A 23,501-nucleotide genomic window follows, 5' to 3' on the forward strand; every position below is an offset into this window, starting at 1 on the left:
AAAGGTGTTTATTAACTTCTTTTTAAGAATATTGATAATTTTGCATACTATGGAATATTTTTTTTATTGTTTTTTTCTATAAACAGATGCAAGTCATAATCACACTTTTTGTGCATACTCAATGCACAGAGCTACAATCTAGCATGTCTTCAGCTGCTTCAAAATATAAGCACAGAGATCTTTCTGTGATATCTCAAAAGAGTGATTTGCCATTTTATTCTAGGTGACACCCAGTGACCGGTACCACCTCATGCCAATCATAACACCAGCGTACCCTCAGCAAAACTCCACCTACAATGTCTCTGCTTCCACTCGGGCCATCATGGTGGAAGAGTTCAAGCGTGGTTAGTCTAATTTCTGAAGATCCACAGGAACATAATCCCATGAATGAAAAACCTGTCATTTACTCACCCTCATGTCATTTCAAACCCGTACAACTTTCTTCCATGGAAAACAAAGGACAAAAAAGCACCATAACGGTAGACAACATGACTTATGCTAAGTTCCAAGGCTTCTGAATTAATTCGATAGCTTCATGTAAGGAACAGACAGAAATTTCCTCTTAAGAAATTCATGAGTTTGAAACAACATGACGGTGAGTAAATGATGACAGCTTTCATTTTCGGTGAACTATTCCTTTAAGCGGAAAAGACACGGTGCAAGGCCGTTACGCCCAGGATTGTGTCTTTGTTTGACTCACATGTTAAATTGTTTAACTCGTCGCAGGTCTCGCCATCACGGATGAAATATTGCAGAATAAAGCAGATTGGTCCAAACTATTTGAAGCACCAAACTTCTTTCAGAAATACAAGTATGTATTAAGCTGCATATCCTGTTGGACACTCATGGTGAGATTTAATAATTTCAATAAAGATTTATTTCTCCAAAATGCACCCACACACTTTCATAGCAAATGCATGAGAATTTTAAGACTTATGTATACAGTGTCATCAATTTGAAATAAAAACAGAATTATGCAAACTATCTTCCACAGTTTATTCTTATGGAGTACAAAATAATGGCTTTTATGACACTTTTTGTCAATTAAAATGTGTTTTAGTCCTTCTAAGCAACTTATAGAGCAAGCCTGAAATGTATATAACACATTTTTGAAATGGTTACATTTATAATAAAAAAAGTTAGGTATTTTAGTTTAAGATGCTATCTATTAAAAAGTTTTTACTGGTTTTCTTGTGCCATATTTAATCATTTGTACACAATTCAAAAATAAAATGTTTTAGTTCACAATTCGTACAATGTATTTCTTGTTAGTCTGTGTTTTTATAGTGTATTATTTTCAATTTCCATCATTTTAGTATCTAGTCTCTGTGTTTTTGTTAATTTTAAATTTGGTTTGATGTGAAGACTTTTGTTGTGTCACAACATTTAGACTACAGACATACTCTTGTAATTGCATAGTGGAGATTCGAAAGAACATATATATTGCTTTGATGTTTTCCAAGCAACCTAAATATATGTCTTATTTAATGTCTTTTTTTTGTGGCTGTTATTTTAATTTAATATCCAGCGTGCTTGAAAACTGATTTTATGATTTATTTATAATTATTTTTTTTGTTTTTGCTGCTATCAATAAAAAATACTTTTAAAAATAAATATATAAAAAAATATATATTTTTAAAAATCCCACCCAACTAAACGAGAGGATGCAGCAACGTTTTTTGTTTTGTTGCAGTGCTCAATTCATAATTGCCATTATTTTTAGTTAAATTCAATTAACAATTATACAGCATTGGAATGAATGGATTAAATATAATTCAAATTCTTTATTTAGTTCTGTCCAAACAAACCTCATATCAAACCTCTGATCATAACAAATCAGAGTGGGAAAAATGTCATCTGTGTAAGTCTCAGTAAAGAAAGCAAAAAAACTACCCACTAAGGATAAAATGTTTACTGGTTACAGCATCCGCTTTATTGCATTTAATTTGCAGACAAAATGCTGAACATCTTTCTTTGGGGTCTGCCAATAGTACTTATTGTACTTGACTTTCTACACTTTCTGTTCAAATGCGAGTAACTCCTATTAAGTCACTTTGGTTGAACAAAAGACATACTGTACAATCCTCTGGATTATGATGCTACTTCATGTTCAATCTTTTTAATTTTATAATGCTTTTCAGACTTTTATATAAATAAGTGAATTTATTTATTAGTGATTTATTTCTATTATATATTTATTTGGCCAAAATGATTGACAATTGATCAGCATAAGATTGACTTTAGTTTTTTCCTTCCTGTCTAATCTGAGGAGAACTATGAATCAGCTGTTGAGTATTTAAAGGTTTTTTTAAAGGGAGAGCTCATCCAAAAATTAGAATTCTGTCATCATTTACTCAACCTCATGTTTCAAATCTGTGTGACATGTACACATTTTGAAGTGTTGACATCTTTTTTCTTATTCTTCATACTTTGAAATGGAATGGTGACCGAGACAGTCATTTGTGTTCTATGGAAGAAAGTCAGTCATAGGTTTGGAACAACTTGAGGGTGAGTAAATTATGACAGAAATGTCATTTCAAGTGTGTGAAATGAAGTTAAAGTAACTGTTCCAGCTGACACGGCTGGAGAGAATATGAGTGATTCCTGCTGTCGTGATTGATTTTAGAAATGGGAGATGTATTTGGCTTTGCAGAGAGGTGTAACGGTACGGTGTCAGTGACATTGGAGCGGGACTGCCCTGTAGGTTTTGCCGGGTTTGAATGAACAGCTCTAGATTAAAGGATGTAATGGCATTGTTCTGTCTTTTATGTCCCAAGGCATTATATAGTGTTGCTAGCAAGTGCACAGACAGAGAAGCAGCACTTAGAGTGGTGAGTACAGCTTATTGTATATCTTCAGCACTGTCTCACATGCTTATCGGACCAATGTTGTGCTCGTGCCCCCCTGCATTAGTTAGAACATCTTTTAGATTACTTCTAAATGTGCCGTTTGCCTGATAGGGTGGGCCTTGTGGAGTCAAAGATCCGAATCCTGGTGGGAAACCTGGAGAAGAATGAGTTTATTACGCTCGCACATGTGAATCCGCAGTCATTCCCTGGACCAAAAGAGGGCAATGACAAGTGAGTTGAAGTCTAGACACTTTTGACTTTCACAAATGATTGTCCTTTTTGTTGACACTTGTAGCAAGACTTAGAACTGACCTGAGGAAGAAAGGGATTTTAAACTTTATTCTGTGTCCTTTATTTGTGAACAGGGAGGAGTTCAGCACAATGTGGGTGATAGGTATTGTCTTCAAAAAAATGGAGGGATCAGAGAATCTTAACGTGGACCTGACGTTTGACATCCAGTCCTTCACAGACACGGGTAAGACCTCCTGTGTCTCAGCGGTCTTAAAGAGAACACACAAAACATGCTTTCTGTATTTGGTGGTGTCTGTTTAAAATACTTTAATCCCAGATCAATATGCAGAGACAACTACAAGCAAGTCATTCAGTGGTTTATTTTCTCTAAAACAAACAGCTTTGTCTCTGTGGCACTATAGACTGATGAGCCAAAACATTATGACCACTTACCCTAATATATGCTGTTGGTCCTCCACGTGCCACCAAAACAGAGCCGACCCACCGAGGCATGGACTCTGCAAGACCCCTGAAGGTGTCCTGTGGTATCTGGGACCAAGACATTCATAGCAGATACTTCAAGTCTTGTATGTTGCGAGGTGGAGCCGCCACAGATCGGACTTGTTGGTTCAGCACATCCCACTCATTCAGATTAAATCTGGTGAATTTGAAGGATGGGCAACACCTTTAACTCTTCATCATGTTCCGAAAACAATGTGTGCAGTGTGGCAGGGTTTTCATTAGGGAATTAGCATTGATGGGGTGTATCTGGTCTGCAACAATGTTTAGGTAGGTGGCATGTGTAAATTGACATCCACATGAATGGCTGGACCCAGGGTTTTCCAGCAGAACATTGCCCAGAGTATCACTCTCCCTCCACCGGCTTGTCGTTTTCCCACATTGCATCCTGGTGCCAACACTTTCCCAGGTAAATGTTTAACATCCACGTGATGTTAAAGAAAACGGGTTTCATCGGAGCAGGCGACCTTCTTTCAATGCTCCAAGGTCCAATTCCGATGCTTGCGTGCCTATTGTAGGCGCTTTTGACAGTGGACAGGGGTCATCATGGCCACTCGTACTGGTCTGTGGCTATGCAGCCCCATACGCATCTGGGTGCATGCAGTGTGTGTTATAACACATTCCTCCTGTAACTATCATTAAAATTATCTGTCACTTGTGCCAGATAGCCTTTGTTGCTCTTTGAGCCTTTGACACCCAACAACCGTCGTTTGTGGTTTATGTTTTGGCTCATTAGTGTAAAATTCCTGTGTTTGTTTAGAGAGAGACCAGCTCCAACAACATTACTCAACCAATGCCGTGAGTTGGAGGTGGGACTATCTGACAGTTTGAAAAACAGCAGACGATGGCCGTATTCGGGAAAACTGTTTTAAATGTTTTTTTTTTGTAATTCCTTCTTGTGGTGCTAGTGTTGCAGAAATGACATAATTCAGGTTTAAGTATTAATGATAAAACTAACTATAAAAAAAGTGTCATGGACCTGTATGGGGCCCCCTTTAGTACAGGTAAAATAAAAATAATAAATCAGATATTGTGTAAATGTGGATTTTCAACTTTTATCAAAACAGCAAAATTCTTTTTTGTAAACTTTGTAAATTACACATTATTTCAAGTGTCATTGACCTTAAATAGCTGGATATTTATTTATTTGCCCAACTGAAATTAATAGGTAATATGGTAACTGGGATTTGTTTTCCCCCTCAATAAACCATGTCCACAAATACAGTTTTTTGGACTTCATAGAAGCTAATGCCTACTAATCTGAGAAATATTTGAATGTATATCATCTACAACCCTTGCCAACAACAATCATTTGTATTCCTTAAATCATTCTAAAGATATAAACGGCTTCATTTTTGGGCCTGGCCCCTAATGACTAATTGGCCTGTGCGCAATTTAACAAAACTTGGTTCATGTGGAAAACAGGACATTCTGAGGACACATGCCAAATGTATTTAATTTTGTACACAAGGGGGTGCTAAAATATAAAAAAAAAATCTCAATTGTGCAACCATGATGTTTTGTTCAGGAGTGGGTTTGGTTATTAGCAATAGTTATCAAAGATAATTATTAAAATCAATAGAACATTGATTGGAATCAACATTTAGCTTATTAATCCTTCAAATCAACAATCATCAAAGATAACTATCAGTTTTCAAAATCAATAGAATATTAATAAGGATTAATATCGCTGGGGCACCACCCTGGAATCAGGAACTAATAACCAGACAGTACAGCATTCTCAGTATAGGATTGTTCTCTTAGGAAGGAAAACAATGAAGGCTTGAATCCGAGCATTGGCATCCCCCGCCAGCCCTTGACACAGTTTCATGCAGAACAATACCAAAACACTTCTCTTTAAAGTATAAAAACATTTATTGATGCAGTAATATAAATTAATAATCAATACAATGCAGTCGATAAACTCTTGACTTCCAACTAAAACTAACAGTAACATGATTAGATATTGTAACAAATAAGCCTATAATACATTGTGTGTGTGTGTGAGGAGAGAAGGGGGGCACAAAATGAGGGACGTGGCTCTCATGATTTTATACATTACACTGCTGCCACACGATTTGCTGATTAGAAAATAGCATGAATAAGTAGATGTATAGGTGTACCTAATAAAGTGGCTGGTGAGTGTATTCAGATGTTGTCAATTGGCTGAAAAATCTCAGAATATTATATTTTTGAAGCCATATCACCCAGCATAGGATCTATTCTTCAACATCAACCTGCCTAGGGACTACTGATGTAAATTAGGCAATTTAGCTAAATCTTGCATATCTAAAATTTATTTTGTATTAATGTGTATCATCATTTTCAGACCCTCCATGGGTTGTTAAATCTTGAAATGGAACAGGTGCTTATTTAATCTTTGTTAGCTAATATTAGAGAGAGGGATAAACACAAACAGCTTTTTCATGTTGATCTATTTTTGTTCTCTAAATGTATGTTTTGTTTGACTTGAGATGTTCTGATCACTAATGAACATTAATATTTGCATTGATTTAGTTTACCGACAGGCAATCACTAGTAAGATGTTTGAGCAAGACATGAAAATCACAGCCATGCATGTGAAGAGGAAACAACTGCATCAACTACTGCCCGAAGTGGCCATTCACAGGGGCAAGAGAAAGGCAAGCATTCATCTATTCCTAAATAAAAATAAAATAATACAAATGGGGGAATAATAAAGATAAAAAAAAGTTCTAGTTGATAGGATGGATTATAACAGCTTTTTATTGTGTCTTTAAATACTATTCCTAAATTTGAGATATGTTGAAATATTGTATGTGCAATTTAGTTAAAAGAGCAGCACGTCTCTGCTAGAACATCAGTCATTAATCATGATCTGGGAGTAGGTTTATTAGGTGTCATTACCAAACCATTTAGTAAATGAGAATTATTGTTTAATTTAGAAACAATCAATTTGTTTCATTTAGTTCTAAATGAATTGGCTTCCAGCTAACTTGATATGTTAGCAAGTTTAAGACTTACTTGTCCAGAAAGTGAAAATGTTATTACTATCACACACAACATTAAAAATCCATAGTATCAAAGTTTGATCAAGACCGTGATGATATATTTTTTCCAGGTCATGTAACACATTGTAATATCGATGAAATCTATTTTGAAGAGTTAAATTTGTTTAAGATTTCAAGTAGTCAAAAGTGGCCCTTGATTGATTTGAAAATTGAACCCATATATTTACATTCCTTGTAGCTACTTGTGATGCTAATGTTTGTTAACTGTGTGTGAATGGGTGAATGAGACACAGTGTAAAGCGCTTTGGTAACCTCTAAGGTTAAAAAAAAAAGTGCTATATAAGTGCAGACCATTTAACTCTATTTGCTTCGTTTTTATCTTGTTATCCTCTAGCATTCGTCGGACGGCCTTCGTGTGATGAATGACGGCAGTCTTGACCTATCAGTTGACAGTGACAACAGCATGTCAGTCCCCTCACCCACAGGCCCTTCAACTGCCAAGAGCGCTCGTGCCGCCAGTCCTCAGGGGTAAACTGTCAAATCAGCCTCACCACCTTGCCCTTACCTTATTCCATAACGTTTTGGGAATACCTGTTTACAAATATAATATATATATATATAATATATATATACACCTTTTTTCTTTTCTTTTTTCCTCGACAGTAGCTCCACTGGGACAGCCACAAACACCTCAGATGTGCAGGGTAAAACAGATGCTTCAAGTGCAAGCATGCTCCCATCTGCCGGTAATTCTATTGTGAAGTAGTCATTGTTATTTTTGACCCAATAATTTAAATTGAGTCATTATTTACTAACCCTCAAGTCATTCCAAACTCTTATGACTTTCTTTCATGGAACACCAAATGTTTTAAGGAATATTCATGCTGCTGTTTTCGATACAATGAAATTTAATGATGGTTTGTAATGTCAAGCTCAAAAAAAGACAATTACCATAAAAGTAGTCTTGACTGAAATGTAAGTCTTTATTCACTGATACTTTACCCTCTGCTTTTGTAGCTCTAAAATCTAATTTGCTCATGCTCATATTTAACTTGGTTTTCCACATTCGCTTACGACCAATGGTGTGTGGTGTCATTGATGTCGGACTGTGCAGTGTGAATATTATGCCTAATTAATATAAAAAACGAATTTCCTTTTGTTCAATGAAAGAAAGTCAAAACAATTTGGGTGAACTTTCCCTTTAATATTCTGAACTTTTGATTTTTGTTTCCATCAATGCAGAGGACGGCATCAAGCCTGTTAATGTCGTTGCGCAAAAGGGTCCAACTCCACTGAAGCGACCTGCCTCACCCATTCAGCATGAAACGGAAAAGAAACCCAAAGTGGACAGTGAACAACAGAACCCTCAGTCTAGTCCATGTTTATCAGCAGGCCCTGCCGTGAAGAGACCTGCCTCACCCCACGTGAATGAGATGGCCAATAGAGCCAAAGTAGAGGAAGTAAGACAACACTTTCATTTTTGTTCTTTCATATGGGTAAATCGCACAAGACAAGAAGTATATGTCCTGATCACATTTCAACTCTAAATCTATAAACGACCCCTCGCCATCTAAAAAAAGACCCCTAAGTCCTGATTGGTTATTAATAGAAGTGTACAAACAAGTTTTTGTAAATTCTTGACAAAGTTAATTTGAAATGATGACGTATTAATAAATGTAAAGTATTCTTTGCAGGCAACAGCAGTGTGCATGACCTTTCTTATTTATTCTCCCCAAATATAAAAAATAAATGAATTCTATTTGCATAACAACAAAGGAAGCTTATTTTAAGGACCATTAAGATTGCTGGCATTGTGACATTTTCATGGCAAGCACATTTCACCCCATATATTCTATTACTGTAATGCAAAAAAATTAAGGGTGAAGTGTGTAATATCTGCAGCACTAGCACCACCGCATGGAATTGAAAAATAAACATTGTTTTCAAACAGATTTGCAAAAACAATGTTCATCTGCTGTTGATTGAACAAACAGATAGTCCCTCCCCAAACTCATCATTGGTTGAATCATTGTTGTGTCTAGCTGGATGGGCAGCTAAAAAAAAAGTCATTTTTATTAGGGATGTCCCGATAAAATTTTTTGGAGTATGAATACCGACACTTGTATGAATGCCGATACAGAGTCCGATACCTGTTGTTGTTTTTTTTTCTAAACTCCATATCAACAGTTTATTCAATTTTATCATCAAAATGGTGTTTAAATAAATGAATTCATTAAAGCTTTAATAAAATGAAAATATAACTATTAATTTTCAACATAATATTGTATAATGTTTTATTAAATTAAATGTTTATATACAGAACCACAATAAAATACAACATTGGAGTTATATTTTGTCAAGTATAGTGCTGCATAACAGAGCATCACAGATGTTAGATACTGCTTAAGTATAATACAATTACAACTGATTTATTATTATTATTATTATTATTATTATAATTAGTTGTAGTAATAGTATTATAGTGAATATTACATAACTTTACAGTAGTGATATATTCCTGTCTTTGTTCTATAAATTTACTTTTTTACAGAGCTTTTATTTTAAAGTGTTTCTGTGTTGTTTTGACCAAGAAGCTCTTACGTTTGACGGCATCTTCCCACTCTGGAAAAACCAGTCGCTATGTGACAAAGTGATTATTAAACCGCAAAAGGCTGCTATTTAATTAAATAAGTATGTACTCTATATGTGCCTTAAAAGGTTTGAGCAGCCGGCATCAGCACAACACTGTCTCTAAACATTCACAAGCGCTCACATTTGAATTACATCTTTTGCAGTTAGATAATCTCACTAGGACAAAGTGATTTTAATTTGTGGGCTGAATGTTTACGTAATGACATTTATTTGTCAGATGGAATCGGGTTTTGGTTTCTGAGCATTTCTACGAATATGAGTACCAGTTTATGAGCGCGGTATCGGACCCAATACTAGTTTCTGAATTAGTTTTTTTTATGCAAGTAAAACATTACTGTTTACAGTAATAGATTCACCATCCAGAATAATGAGTTACAAAAGAACTCCCCTTTCCTCTTTGTGAAATGGGATGTTCTGAGTTGTCATAAAAATGTCACTATGCAAAAAATATTTTTTTTACAAAGGATTATTAGGGCTGTAAATAACTTTTTTATAATCAATTTAATTATTGATTGTTTCTTTTTATTAATTGGATATGTAAAAAAACAAAAAAAAAAAAACATTTTATTGGAAAATTGTATTTCTCATCATGTCCAATGCTCTCCTTAAAAATACCTATGACCAACAACAAAAAACTGAATATATATTTATATATCACGTGAACAAGGTTATAAACATGACACAATGCTGATAGCGTATTGAAATTCTAATGAGGTGCTACTCTTCCAGCATTCAAGCCCTGAAGCAAAGTCCTCAGGTGAAGCTGATGGCCATGTAGCTGTGGCTCCAGTGGTAATGTTTACTTGTTTTTAGTTTGATAAAGTACCCTGCACCAAGTTTTATTGCCATTCCATCCTGGCATTCTCTCCATAACTTGTAACTGAACTTAAAGAGCCAATTTGTCGGTAATGATGTTCATCGCTTGATAGTTTTGTCTGTTTGTCATGGTTGTATTGTTCTTCTGTTCAAGCAGACAGATGAAGAAGCTCCTTCAGACGGTGAGCTCAAAACAGAGACTGAATTAACGGTAAACAAATCATGCAAAATCTGAAGAGTTATGCTAGTTATTATGAATGAAAGCATTGAATGTGTGAAGGCCAAATGAGTTGATTAGTAATGTCAATTCCTTTCGCATTCAGGAGGTGGACACAGCAGAGAAGACGCCTCCTATCCAGGTAATGACATGTTTAATTGATTTTTGCTTAATAATTTTATATTTTTAATATTATCGTTTTTTACACTGTTGCATAGTATAGTAGTATTACTGGTTAGGACATAGTAATTTGTCTTCACTGAAAGCTAAATATAGCACTAAGCAGTGGAAGCAGCAGCAGAACATATTTGATGTTTAATATAATTAGTGATGGGAATCGTAAAAATTTAACAATTCTGATTTCATAACCGTTCCGTCAATGATTTTTACTTTTGAGAAAATTGCCCTTACCAGTCTGTTGCCAAATGATAAGATCGTTTCAGATTTCAACAGAGCAGATATACAGTGCATCCGAAAAGTATTCACAGCTCTTCACTTTTTCCACATTTTGTTATGTTACAGCCTTATTCCAAAATGGTTATAATTTATTATTTTCCTCAAAATTCTACAAACAATACCCCATAATGACAACGTGAAAGAAGTTTGTTGGAAATCTTTGCAAATGTATTAAAAATAAAAACAAAAAAATCTCATGTACATAAGTATTCAGTCTTTGCTATGACACTAAAAATTAAGCTCAGGTGCATCCTGTTTCCACTGATCATCCTTGAGATGTTTCTACAACTTGTTTGGAGTCCACCTGTGATAAATTCAGTTGATTGGACATGATTTGGAAAGGCACACACCTGTCTATATAAGGTCCCACAGTTAACAGTGCATGTCAGAGCACAAACCAAGCCATGAAGTCCAAGGAATTGTTTGTAGACCTCTGAGACAGGATTGTATTGAGGCACAGATCTGGGGAAGGGTACAGAAACATATCTGCAGCATTGAAGCACAGTGGCCTCCATCATCCGTAAATGGAAGAAGTTTGGAACCACCAGGACTCTTCCTAGAGCTGGCCGCCCAGCCAAACTGAGCGATCGGGGAGAAGGGCCTTAGTCAGGGAGGTGACCAAGAACCCGATGGTCACTCTGACCGAGCTCCAGCTTTTCTCTGTGGAGAGAGGAGAACCTTTCAGAAGAACAACCATCTCTGCAGCACTTCGCCAATCAGGCCTGTATGGTAGGGTGGCCAGAAGGAAGCCACTCCTCAGTAAAAGGCACATGACAGCCCACCTGGAGTTTGCCAAAAGGCACCTGAGTGTCAGACCATGAGAAACAAAATTATCTGGTCTGATGAAAGAAAGATTGAAATCTTTGGCCTGAATGGCAAGCATCATGTCTGGAGGAAACCAGGCACCGCTCATCACCTGGCCAATACCATCCATACAGTGAAGCATTTTGGTGGTATTATCATGCTGTGGGGATGTTTTTCAGTGGCAGGAACTGGGAGACTAGTCAGGATCGAGGGAAAGATGAACGCAGCAATGTACAGAGACATCCTTCATGAAAACCTGCTCCAGAGTGCTCTGGACCTCAGACTGGGGCGAAGGTTCATCTTCCAGCAGGACAACGACCCTAAGCACACAGCCAAGATAACAAAGGAGTGGCTACAGGACAACTCTGTGAATGTCCTTGAGTGGCCCAGCCAGAGCCCAGACTTGAACACGATTGAACATCTCTGGAGAGATCTGAAAATGGCTGTGCACCGATGCTCCCCATCCAACCTGATGGAGCTTGAGAGGTCCTGCAAAGAAGAATGGGAGAAACTGCCCAAAAATAGATGTTCTCAAAAAGACTTGAGGCTGTAATTGGTACCAAAGGTGATTCAACAAAGTATTGAGCAAAGGCTGTGAATACTTATGTACATGTGATTTTGTTTCGTTTTTTTATTTTTAATAAATTTGCAAAGATTTCAAACAAACTACTTTCACGTTGTCAGTATGGGGTATTGTTTGTAGAATTTTCAGGAAAATAATGAATTTAATCCATTTTGGAATAAGGCAGTAACATAACAAAATGTGGATAACAAAATGTGTAACAAAAGTGCTGTGAATACTTTCCAGATGCACTGTAACAAATCAGAGATATATTTAATATATCCTTGCAAAAGGTGTTAACACAGAGTTTTTAATTTACAGGCATGAATATTGTCCAGTAATTGGTCCTTTTTTTAACTGTATAATAACAAAATCTGCTAACATATTTTATTAATAAAAAAATATATAAAACTCATTACAACAAAATGTACACTAATAAGCCAAAACATTATGGCCACTTGCCTAATATGCTGTTGGTCCTCCACATGCTGCCAAAACAGCGCCGACCCGCTGAGTCATGGACTCTACAAGAACCCTGAAGGTGTCCTGTGATATCTTAAACCAAGAAATTAGCAGCAGACCTTTAAGTCCATTAAGTTGTAAGGTGGAGCCACCATGGATCAGACTTGTTAGTCCAGCACATCCAACAGATGCCCAGTCAGATTGAGATCTGGGGAATGTGGAGGACAGGGCAACGCCTGGAACTTTTCATCATGTTCCTTAAACCATTCCTGAACAATATGTGCAGTGTGGCAAGGTGAATTATCCTGCTGAATCACTGCCATCATGGAATACCATTGCCGTTAAGGGGTGTACCTGGTCTGAAACAATGTTTAGGTAGGTGGCACGTGTCAAATTGACGTCCGCATGAATGGCCGAATCCAGGGTTTCCCAGCAGAACATTGCTCAGAGCATCACTTCCCTAGGTAAATGGCCCACACATACATGGCCGTCCACATGATGTAAAAGAAAACAGGACTCATCGGACCTGGTGAAATTCATCCATTGCTCCAAGGTCCAGTTCTGACACTCGCGTGCACATTGTAGGTGCTTTTGACAGTGGACAGGGGTTATGAGCACACTGTCTGCAGGCCCATATGCAGCAGGGTGCGATGCACTGTGTGTTGTGACGCATTCCTCCCGTAACCATCATTACAATTTTCTGTTACTTGTGCCACAGTAAACCTTCTGTCGGTTTGGAACCTTTGTTTCCCTCGCGAATTGATGAGCATTGGGCGCCCAACACCCTGACACCGATTTGTGGTTTGTCCCTCCTCAGACCACTGTTGGTAGGTACTCACCACTGCTGACTGGGAGCACCCTACAAGCCTTGCCGTTTCAGAGATGCTCTGACTCAGTCGTCTGGCCATAAACAATTTGGCCCTTGTCAAAGTCACTCACATCTTTACTCCTGCCCATTTCTCTTGCATTCAACACCTTGACTAAGAGAACTGATTGTTCTCTTACCATCTAATCTACCCAGACCTTGACATGTGCCCTTGTTAGGAGGTGATCAACGTTATTCGCTTCACTTGTGAGTGGTCATAATGTTTTGGCTAATCAGTGTTTATCTTTGAACTTACGAGGCATTAGCCTTATAGGATTAGTTCTCCCAAAAAAGAAAATTCAGTCATTGTTTTCTCACCCGTGTTGTTATAACCACATATGACTTTCTTTTTTTTTTTTTTACACAAAGGGAGAAACTGTGAATAATTGTGTGCTCAGTGATGTCATACAATGGCAGTTTATGGTGATCATCTCTTCAAGCTTCAAAAGCACTTAAATGTATAATTCAGCAGTCAGAAATTATTCCATGAGACTAATGATTGTTATGAAAGCATATGATAATGTTTGGTGAGAAAGAAACCAAATCTAATGTTTTATTTTTTGAAACAGTTGACAGACTGTTGCTCTCTCTACTGCACCTTCATGAGACTGCATGAGAGCAGATCCTGTAACTAGATGTGGTGCTCAAGCGAAAACGAATTTAAAACAGATCCACTACCGCGATAGAAACAGCAGAACACAACACAGCTGCACACGAACCAGATAACAGAACTTACTAAACATGTCTAAAGAGTTTGTAGTCGGAAAATAGATGCATTGCTATGCCCAGCCTTATTTGTTTGACCAGAGGACACAAACAGAGAGATAGAGCAGGCGGGAATGTCCATCAACTCTTCTCCACTCAGAATGGGTGAGCATTCGTGATGCTCAGACTGAAGAGAGCGATACCTCAGCAAAAACATTCGGTAAGTGTAACATTCTTGGCCAAAATCAAGTTAACCGGCTAGTGAGATGCTGTATTCAATATACTGTTATGAGAAAGTTTTTGGACCAGTGCCAGTTCACAGTGGGCTGGGCTACCTGTTGGAATGCCGAAAATAGAAACCAAGCGAACTACAGACTCCACTGTCCCTCGTCACAGCTGGTTAGAACAAAAACTCGAATTAACATATACATTTTATTGCGTGTCGTTTGCCGTCAGGTTAGGACACAGTGTAACAGTGGCTTTCTTCAGCCTCCTCTGTCTATCTCTCTTAGTTTGTTTAAAATAAATAAGGCTGGGCATAGAAATACTCTGACTACAAACTCATCAGATATATTTAGTAAGTTCAGTTCTCTGGTTTGTGTGCAGCTGTGTTGTGTTCTGTTGTTAGTATCGCTGTGGCAGACCTATTAGATAAACTAAACCAATTTTCGCTTGAATGTCCCATCTCATGACAAATACTGCTCTCATGCAGTCTCATGAACGCGTAGAGGAGAGCAACGGACGGTCAACAGTTTCACTAAATAATACATATCAATTTGGTATGTTTCTCACCATACCTTGTTGTATGCTTTCATTGCAATCATGAGCCTCATGGAATCAATTATTAGATTGCTAAATGATACTTTTGCATCCTTTTGAAGCTTGAAGTGGTGGTCACCATAAACTGCCATGACATCACTGAGCACAATTTCTTTTCACAATTTCTCCCTTTGTGTTAAGAAAAAGAGTCATATGTGGTTATAACAACACAGGGGTGAGTAAACAGTGACTGCATTTTTATTTTGAGGGGAACTATCCCTTTAAGCATAACTGTGCATAACGCTGTAACAGTAACGGTACCAGATGGAATTCATAACTTCAAGGCCAGTGAGATTAAGACCGTCTTGCAAACTGCATAAATCACACTCTGAAGGGCACTTTGAAGGGAGAGCAATCATGATAGTCAAGCTGTAAGAGCACTTCAAACAGAATTTCCAATAAAAATGACATAAAAGTGAGACTTGTTTTTGAGCCCTATAACTTTTAGCCTTCCGAAGCTCTGAGTGAATGGTAAATTCTTCCAGGGGATTAAGGCATAGGGATGATCACTTCTGAATGGAACGCACCCTAATTCAGTAACCGCTCTGACTGAAGTGTTTTTGGTTCACTAAAAAGAATCCAGTAATTTGTACAGTAACCACACTACACTTGTTGTTCTATATGTTTTGCGCTGCTGATTTAAAAGAACCAGCTCATAAGTTACTCACTTGGGAGCCACATTACATTTTTCACGCTATAGATTCAGTAGAGAGGCAGATCTGTTGCTAAATAGCGCAGTAGCACACACTGCAAATAGCACCGTATTTTGTCCACTTCTGCTGAAAAATGCGTGTTGAAGTTAGAATGCTAGATTGTAAATGGAACCGAAGTAATGAAAACCATGCAGTTTAGGTATTCCTACGAAGAAAGGAACTGGTTCAGAATAAGAGCCGGTTCTTTGTTCCCAACTCTATATATGATACATGTGGAACAGGATTTTGGAACAAAGAGATTTCACTGTTGGCTAGATTGGCTATACAGCATTATACAACCAAAAATAAAAAGCAAGGAACCATCAAAATGTATTTTTGCAGTAAAAATTTTAATTGTTAACATGGTATTGATCTGTTTCATGTGACGTCACTGTTTGACCACGCTGCCATGTTTGTGACCAATATTCCCTTACTAAATTAAATAAAATTAAAACCCTTACTTAGTTTAATAATTTTAAACCATGATTTTAACTATACATAAGTAATATTTACATTACATTCATAATGTTAGCCAGAGGGGAACTGGCCCCCACAGTGAGTCTGGTTTCTCCCAAGGTTATTTTTCTCCATTATCAACATCTTATGAAGTTTTGTGTTCATTGCCGCAGTCGCCTACAGCTTGCTCACTGGGGGTTATTAATACAATTATTATTTAATTATTTTTAAACACGATTAAGAATCGTTATTTTATCTAAATTGCACAATGATGATTCATCGACTTTATAGACATTACAGTTTTATCGTCTGTTAATGCTGATCTTCTGTAAAGCTGCTTTGAAACGATGTGTGTTGTGAAAGGCGCTATACAAATAAAATTTAATTGAATTGAATATTACATATAACTTCATTGTGCTGCGCTGTGAGATGTGACAAAAGCCTTCTTCAGGAATTAAAAGCTGCTCCTACATTCATACAGACGGGATCATCAAATATACCTTTTTGAATATTGTGACTAAATCAGACCTGAAAAACATTCGTAACATCTGAATGAGATGTTTACGATGCTGGTTCTTTTGAAAGAATTAGTCAAAAAACTCAAATTAATCAGTCTTGATGTCATGAGTTTGTGTTTTAAGTCTAATGACTCACTGACTAAATCGTGACTTCGGCGTGGTTATTATTCACTGAACCACAAGTCGTTACTGTTGTCAATTCAAGAGATTTAAATTAGTGTAATTACTGACTGGTTGTTCATATACAGCAACTGTTTTGTCTTAATAAATGGTACTTTCATTAAAATATTAAAATGTGTTACCAAAAAGTTGCATGGTGTTGATTTTAATATTTTAGACCAGTGCTGTCAAGCACTAAAAGAACCCATTAATTGAATCGTTACGGAACCTAAATCATTAAGTGGCATTAGAATCGTAACTGGAATCATTAAATTATTTCGATTCCCATTCATAGTTGTTACATCATAAGTTATTACATTATGAAATTTGATGGAATTACGTTTTTTTATGTTCCACAGAAAGCATCCAGTGCTGATCTGTCAGATGTTCCAATTCTCCCGACCAACCCCATTGCTGTGGTGAAGAACTCCATCAAGCTGAGACTCAGCAGGTAGAACTGGCATGATTCTTTGCCGCTCTAATACTCAGGAGGTGAAAGCCTGTCGTTTCCCGGCCATGGCAATGCCAATCTCCACAAGAGGGCAGCTCTGTTCTTCCACAAACCTTCCCTGAGCCCTCTACTTCCCTCCCCTACTACAATAATAAAAAAAAAAAGAAACAAAAAAAGATGTCACACCCAACAACCTCATTGTGATTAATAAATGTGTTTGTGTCATTTAGTGCCCATGCTTTGTAAAGTTTCCTGGTCCCATTCCTCCATTTAAGTTAAAAGACACTGTTGCTGTAGGCTGCTGCTGCTTTTTTTTTTTTTTTTTTTTTTGTAAACAATAAAGTGACATGTAATTATATTTCAGGGTACATTTGGTCCTTTGGAGACCATTCCACCTTATTGTACAGAGCCGATGGTGTAGATGAGAATCAAGCCAGCAGGTAGAGATGCTTTGAATCAGCGTGTACTAATGAATCTAGCTCACTAATACAGCTGTAATTTAGCCAGATCGCTCTGAGATTGGTGTAAACATCATGTTTTTGCTCTGCTGTCTTAGCAGGATGGTAATTATGGTTGTTATTAGGAGTGTAATAGCTAGTATTCCCAGCATGCTCTGATTCTAGTGCTCTCAGATGTCCGAAATGAGCAGACCAGTGCTGGCTATTAATTTAGGCTTATTTTTCCATGTGTATATATATTCATTCAAATAGAGACAAAAATATTGTGACTTTTATTTGCTTTGAACAGCTTGGTTTTGCTATTAATATCCTGGACTTTTTTTTCATTATGTGGAATGGAAGGTGCATTTTGAATGATTAAAATGCCAGGTCAACTTATTACTGTTGACCTTATTTTGAGGATAAGGACGTGAAGATAAAAGAATGACACTTTTTTTGTTAAGTTTAGATCTAATGATGTTTTATTGGTGCAGGAAAGTGATTTTGTTCATTTTGGAGACATGTACAAACTTTTCTTATTCTGTGTTTAGCTGATTCAGTGAGAGATGTGTTTTGTCTTGGTCTGTGTCGACTGTGGATACGTGTAACGCTGCCCCAGAAACACTGTCGTCACAGCACAGATTCACTCCTATGAAATGCCTTCTATGGCCTTGCAATGCTCTTTCAGTTCTTTCATACACTTATTTGTAAGAACAAGGTATTGTACTTTTTCACAAATAAAGGTCTACATTGTTGCAAAGAGAAATCGATGTGTGATCATTTTCATTTGTGCTGCTAAATAACATGCAAAAGGTTCAACATTATTTATACCTCACACTGCACAAGCTTGGAACAATATACAGGTCCTTCTCAAAAAATTAGCATATTGTGATAAAGGTCATTATTTTCCATAATGTAATGATAAAAATTTAACTTTCATATATTTTAGATTCATTGCACACCAACTGAAATATTTCAGGTCTTTTATTGTTTTAATACTGATGATTTTGGCATACAGCTCATGAAAACCCCAAATTCCTATCTCAAAAAATTAGCATATCATGAAAAGGGTCTCTAAACGAGCTAATAACCTAATCATCTGAATCAACTAATTAACTCTAAACGCCTGCAAAAGATTCCTGAGGCTTTTAAAAACTCCCAGCCTGTTTCATTACTCAAAACCGCAATCATGGGTAAGACTGCCGACCTGACTGCTGTCCAGAAGGCCATCATTGACACCCTCAAGCAAGAGGGTAAGACACAGAAAGAAATTTCTTAACAAATAGGCTGTTCCCAGAGTGCTGTATCAAGGCACCTCAGTGGGAAGTCTGTGGGAAAGAAAAAGTGTGGCAAAAAACGCTGCACAACGAGAAGAGGTGACCGGACCCTGAGGAAGATTGTGGAGAAGGACCGATTCCAGACCTTGGGGACCTGCGGAAGCAGTGGACTGAGTCTGGAGTAGAAACATCCCGCGTTCCCCAGGTCAAGCCACTTTTGAACCAGAAACAGCAGCAGAAGCGCCTGACCTGGGCTACAGAGAAGCAGCACTGGACTGTTGCTCAGTGGTCCAAAGTACTTTTTTCGGATGAAAGCAAATTTTGCATGTCATTCGAAATCAAGGTGCCAGAGTCTGGAGGAAGACTGGGGAGAAGGAAATGCCAAAATGCCTGAAGTCCAGTGTCAAGTACCCACAGTCAGTGATGGTCTGGGGTGCCATGTCAGCTGCTGGTGTTGGTCCACGGTGTTTTATCAAGGGCAGGGTCAATGCAGCTAGCTATCAGGAGATTTTGGAGCACTTCATGCTTCCATCTGCTGAAAAGCTTTATGGAGATGAAGATTTCATTTTTCAGCACGACCTGGCACCTGCTCACAGTGCCAAAACCACTTGTAAATGGTTTACTGACCATGGTATTACTGTGCTCAATTGGCCTGCCAACTCTCCTGACCTGAACCCCATAGAGAATCTGTGGGATATTGTGAAGAGAAAGTTGAGAGACGCAAGACCCAACACTCTGGATGAGCTTAAGGCCGCTATCGAAGCATCCTGGGCCTCCATAACACCTCAGCAGTGCCACAGGCTGATTGCCTCCATGCCACGCCGCATTGAAGCAGTCATTTCTGCAAAAGGATTCCCGACCAAGTATTGAGTGCATAACTGAACATAATTATTTGAAGGTTGACTTTTTTTGGGTATTAAAAACACTTATTTTATTGGTCGGATGAAATATGCTAATTTTTTGAGATAGGAATTTTGGGTTTTCATGAGCTGTATGCCAAAATCATCAGTATTAAAACAATAAAAGACCTGAAATATTTCAGTTGGTATGCAATGAATCTAAAATATATGAAAGTTTAATTTTTATCATTACATTATGGAAAATAATGACCTTTATCACAATATGCTAATTTTTTGAGAAGGACCTGTAAATTGATGTTAATGTTTTGGTCAGAGCAGGGCAACCTGTCACAAGGGCTATATAGTAACTAGAATGTATAAATTTCTCTAAATGTGCTTTTGCTTGTTCATTTCGAACACCTAATTCAAAACTCTTAAATGAGGATCAATTTTGTGAACCCTATCCTCCAAACTAATATACAGTATATTCAAATATATATTTTTACTAGAACTGTAAAATCTCAAATGCATACATTAAGGGGATAGTTCCCTCAAAAATGTCAAAATGCTGTCATTGTGTTGAAAAATAGTACCACTATGAACACTAATGAAACTGAAGTATATTTAGCCCGCTTGATTAACTGAGTTAGTGATGATATCCTTACTGTCATTTCTGCTTTCATTTTGCAGTGGAAACCACTTTTTCTCTCTCAGTACTTGTTAAATGCATATGTTTGTTATATGACATTGATTTATAAACAACAAACTAGTCAACACTGCTTTGACTGAGTTTCTAGTATACTACTATTTTAGTTTATTTGTATATATTTTGTTTAGTTTTGCAATACCAGAGGTGGGAGCAAGTCTCAAGTCTTAACTCTCAAGTGAAGTCTCAAGTGCAGTGCAGAAAAAACAAGCAAGTCAAATCGAGTTCTGAGGAGTTTCGAGTCAAGCCACAGTACTAAAATAAAGAGGTAAATTTTTTTAATATTTATTTTTGCTCTGAAAAGACCAACTTATATACATATGCCAGTAATGTGTTATACAAATATATATATATATATATATATATATATATATATATATATATATATATATATATATATATACAATCTAAACAATTCAGATAATAAGGTATCTAGAAATATTCACAGTATTTTATAGTGCTCACGATAAAAATACAGTGCATGTTCATTAACGCAATTTACTAATATATATAGGCTATATATTAGTAAATTGCGTTAATGAACATGCACTGTATTTTTATCGTGGGCACTATAAAATACTGTGAATATTTCTAGATACCTTATTATCTGAATTGTTTAGATTTTTAGAATGAACCGGTTAAAATTTATAACTGTGTGTATGCAGTGTAAAAATGCAGTCAGAAAACGGCAGATGAGCTGAATGAAAATGCAAATTCGCTCTCTGACGGTAGTTGGCGGTAATGCAGCAGCAATATAGCTGTTACCCTGGTGATGCCTGTACACAAAGCAGCCCTGCGCTTATAAACAATACTTTATTAGGCATTATACTGGTAAGATGAAAAGAAAATGCCATCGAAACTTTTCTGAAGACAGTCAGTTCCCTTCAGAGATACATTTATAAAAAATAGTCATAAATGTTTTGCAGGGGTTCAGTTAAAGTCTTCAGAAGTCATAATCACTATTAGAGCACTTGGATTTCGTCACAATTCTGTATATTTTATACTACTTGTCACGTTTTAAATAAAGTGTTGTGACTGCAAATCTGCCTGTTATTTTTTAATATTGCCACAAATCATTATGATATATTGTTGAGAAGGTTTAGAAAAGGCACACACATTTAGAGGCAATGTCGGGTAATTTCATACAACAAAACACGAGATTAATCGTGAATCGCTTTAATTTACTGACAACCATCAAAAATTTGAAGAGTAATTTTACATATGAATCTTTCTGGATAATGAAATGGTAACGAAATTATTTACTTCAAAAACCTTGTGTTTTGAAATGTCTGATGAAATTCGAGGTTGTGGTGGTTGTATCGGATATTTTTGCGTTCCATATTTTCATAATTTTTTTTTCACACGGTTCAATTCGAAATCTTTATATCCAAAAGAGATTATTGAACTCGACAATCATCTGTTATTTTTGCGCGTTGTGAGCGCAGCGTTAACTTTAACGGTGGGATTACATTTTTGCATATTAATTAATTGATGGCGCAATCATTTTTAAACAAATTTCATTACTGTTTATAAAAAGTTAATGAAAATAATAATAAAAAACCTTCAAGTCGTCGAGTAGTTCAAGTCAAGTCTCGAGTCACTGGGTCTCGATATTTCGATATTTTCTTCATTTCAAGCAAGTAACGTCCTTAAATTTGCGACTCAAGTCAAGTCATGTAACTCGACTCCCCACCTCTGTGCTATACATATTGTTCCAAAATGAAATATATATATATATATATATATATATATATATATATATATATATATATATATATAAAAGGGAATATATGTGGTGACCACTTTTTATAGAGCTGACAACTATTTCAGTTTATTTGTATATAGTTTTTTTGTTTTGTTTTTCAAGCCTCTCTGTACCCAAAAAGCGAACAAACAATACAGTTTAATATTCAGTGTGGCATTGGGGGCGTGGTCATGTGTCGGTCTGCGGGAGAGAGAGCAGTAAGGCTCGTCACCAGGTTCATAATTATCTCTAACACCTGTCTCTCATTAAAGTGATGGCGGAGGGAGACTTAAAAGGCATGCCAGAGCATCAGAGGGGGAGAGAGAGTGACTGACAAACCTACAGCCTTACACAGAGTGTTTTGCCTATTATTTTGTGAATCATTAAGTTTGTATTGATTGTTTTAAAGTTGAAAACATTAAAATAACTTACCTTGAATCTGCTTCGTTGTCTTCTCACTCCTCCATTGCCCGAACTAAGAGCTTTGCTACAACAACAATTACAGATTTTTATACAGCAGTGAATTTGGCATCCTTCTCTCATCTGACTGCTTCTCTTTTACTTTTAACTCTTTTGGAAAGTCATGGAAACATCAAAGGGAACACTGCAATAACATTTAGGCCTCCCATTCACATCTGTACACAAGTGGAACTGTTTACCCTGCTATAGTTTAGTTCTGTGTTCCAAACCTGAAAAGGATTGGTACTATCATGTTCCTCAAAGAACAGTTTTGTGACCAGTATGCACCTTTTCATTTGAAATACGTATACCCTTAAGTGATAAGCCAATTATATCATGTTTGCAGGCACATTTTAATAAAGGCTCACATAAGAGCAAAACCTGCAAATGCATGTGTTACAATAATAACTTAATTTACTGTAGGCTATATAAGCTACCACATTTCAATGTAGCCTAGAATATAAAGATAAAATAAAGAAATAAAGTGGTACAGCAATCCAGACAGTAAATGCAATAATAAACATTAAACAAGTCATAAACATTTGATAATTAAACAAAAAGTCATATTTAATTAATCACTTACAATGGAAGTGAATGGGGCCAGTCCACAAACATTAAAACACACACTACTTCAAATGTAAACATTATAGGGTAAGATGACCATTCCCCTTAACTTCTTAAATTTTTGACCATAGATGGCCCTAAATCTCATTTCAACACCTTTATTGAATATCTGTGCTCCTCTTAATCTTGATATTTCATCTGAATCTCTGAATGAGATTTATTCCATCCAAACAGTTTTGAGGTAAAATGAGG

At 36.7% G+C, this 23,501-nt stretch overlaps 1 protein-coding gene across 4 annotated transcripts in view; it reads left to right on the forward strand.

Annotated features, from left to right (window-relative positions):
• The window catches only part of papola (poly(A) polymerase alpha), a 37,144-nt gene extending 18,724 nt beyond the window's left edge, over positions 1-18,420 (forward strand). Inside the window, exons 11-23 of one of the 4 annotated variants that reach the window (XM_052098589.1) lie at positions 224-344; positions 727-811; positions 2,778-2,831; positions 2,961-3,080; positions 3,215-3,324; positions 6,117-6,241; positions 6,984-7,117; positions 7,253-7,335; positions 7,832-8,049; positions 9,971-10,033; positions 10,212-10,268; positions 10,381-10,416; positions 17,132-18,420. In XM_052098589.1, coding sequence (XP_051954549.1) covers positions 224-344; positions 727-811; positions 2,778-2,831; positions 2,961-3,080; positions 3,215-3,324; positions 6,117-6,241; positions 6,984-7,117; positions 7,253-7,335; positions 7,832-8,049; positions 9,971-10,033; positions 10,212-10,268; positions 10,381-10,416; positions 17,132-17,227 — 1,302 coding nt within the window. In that variant the 3' untranslated portion in view covers positions 17,228-18,420. The remainder of the gene's footprint in view (positions 1-223; positions 345-726; positions 812-2,777; positions 2,832-2,960; positions 3,081-3,214; positions 3,325-6,116; positions 6,242-6,983; positions 7,118-7,252; positions 7,336-7,831; positions 8,050-9,970; positions 10,034-10,211; positions 10,269-10,380; positions 10,417-17,131) is intronic. The other 3 variants (XM_052098590.1, XM_052098591.1, XM_052098592.1) reach the window with 3 other exon arrangements.
• Positions 18,421-23,501: the final 5,081 nt, after the last annotated feature.

This window comes from Xyrauchen texanus, chromosome 30 (genome assembly GCF_025860055.1).
Source record: "Xyrauchen texanus isolate HMW12.3.18 chromosome 30, RBS_HiC_50CHRs, whole genome shotgun sequence".
NCBI lineage: Eukaryota > Metazoa > Chordata > Actinopteri > Cypriniformes > Catostomidae > Xyrauchen > Xyrauchen texanus.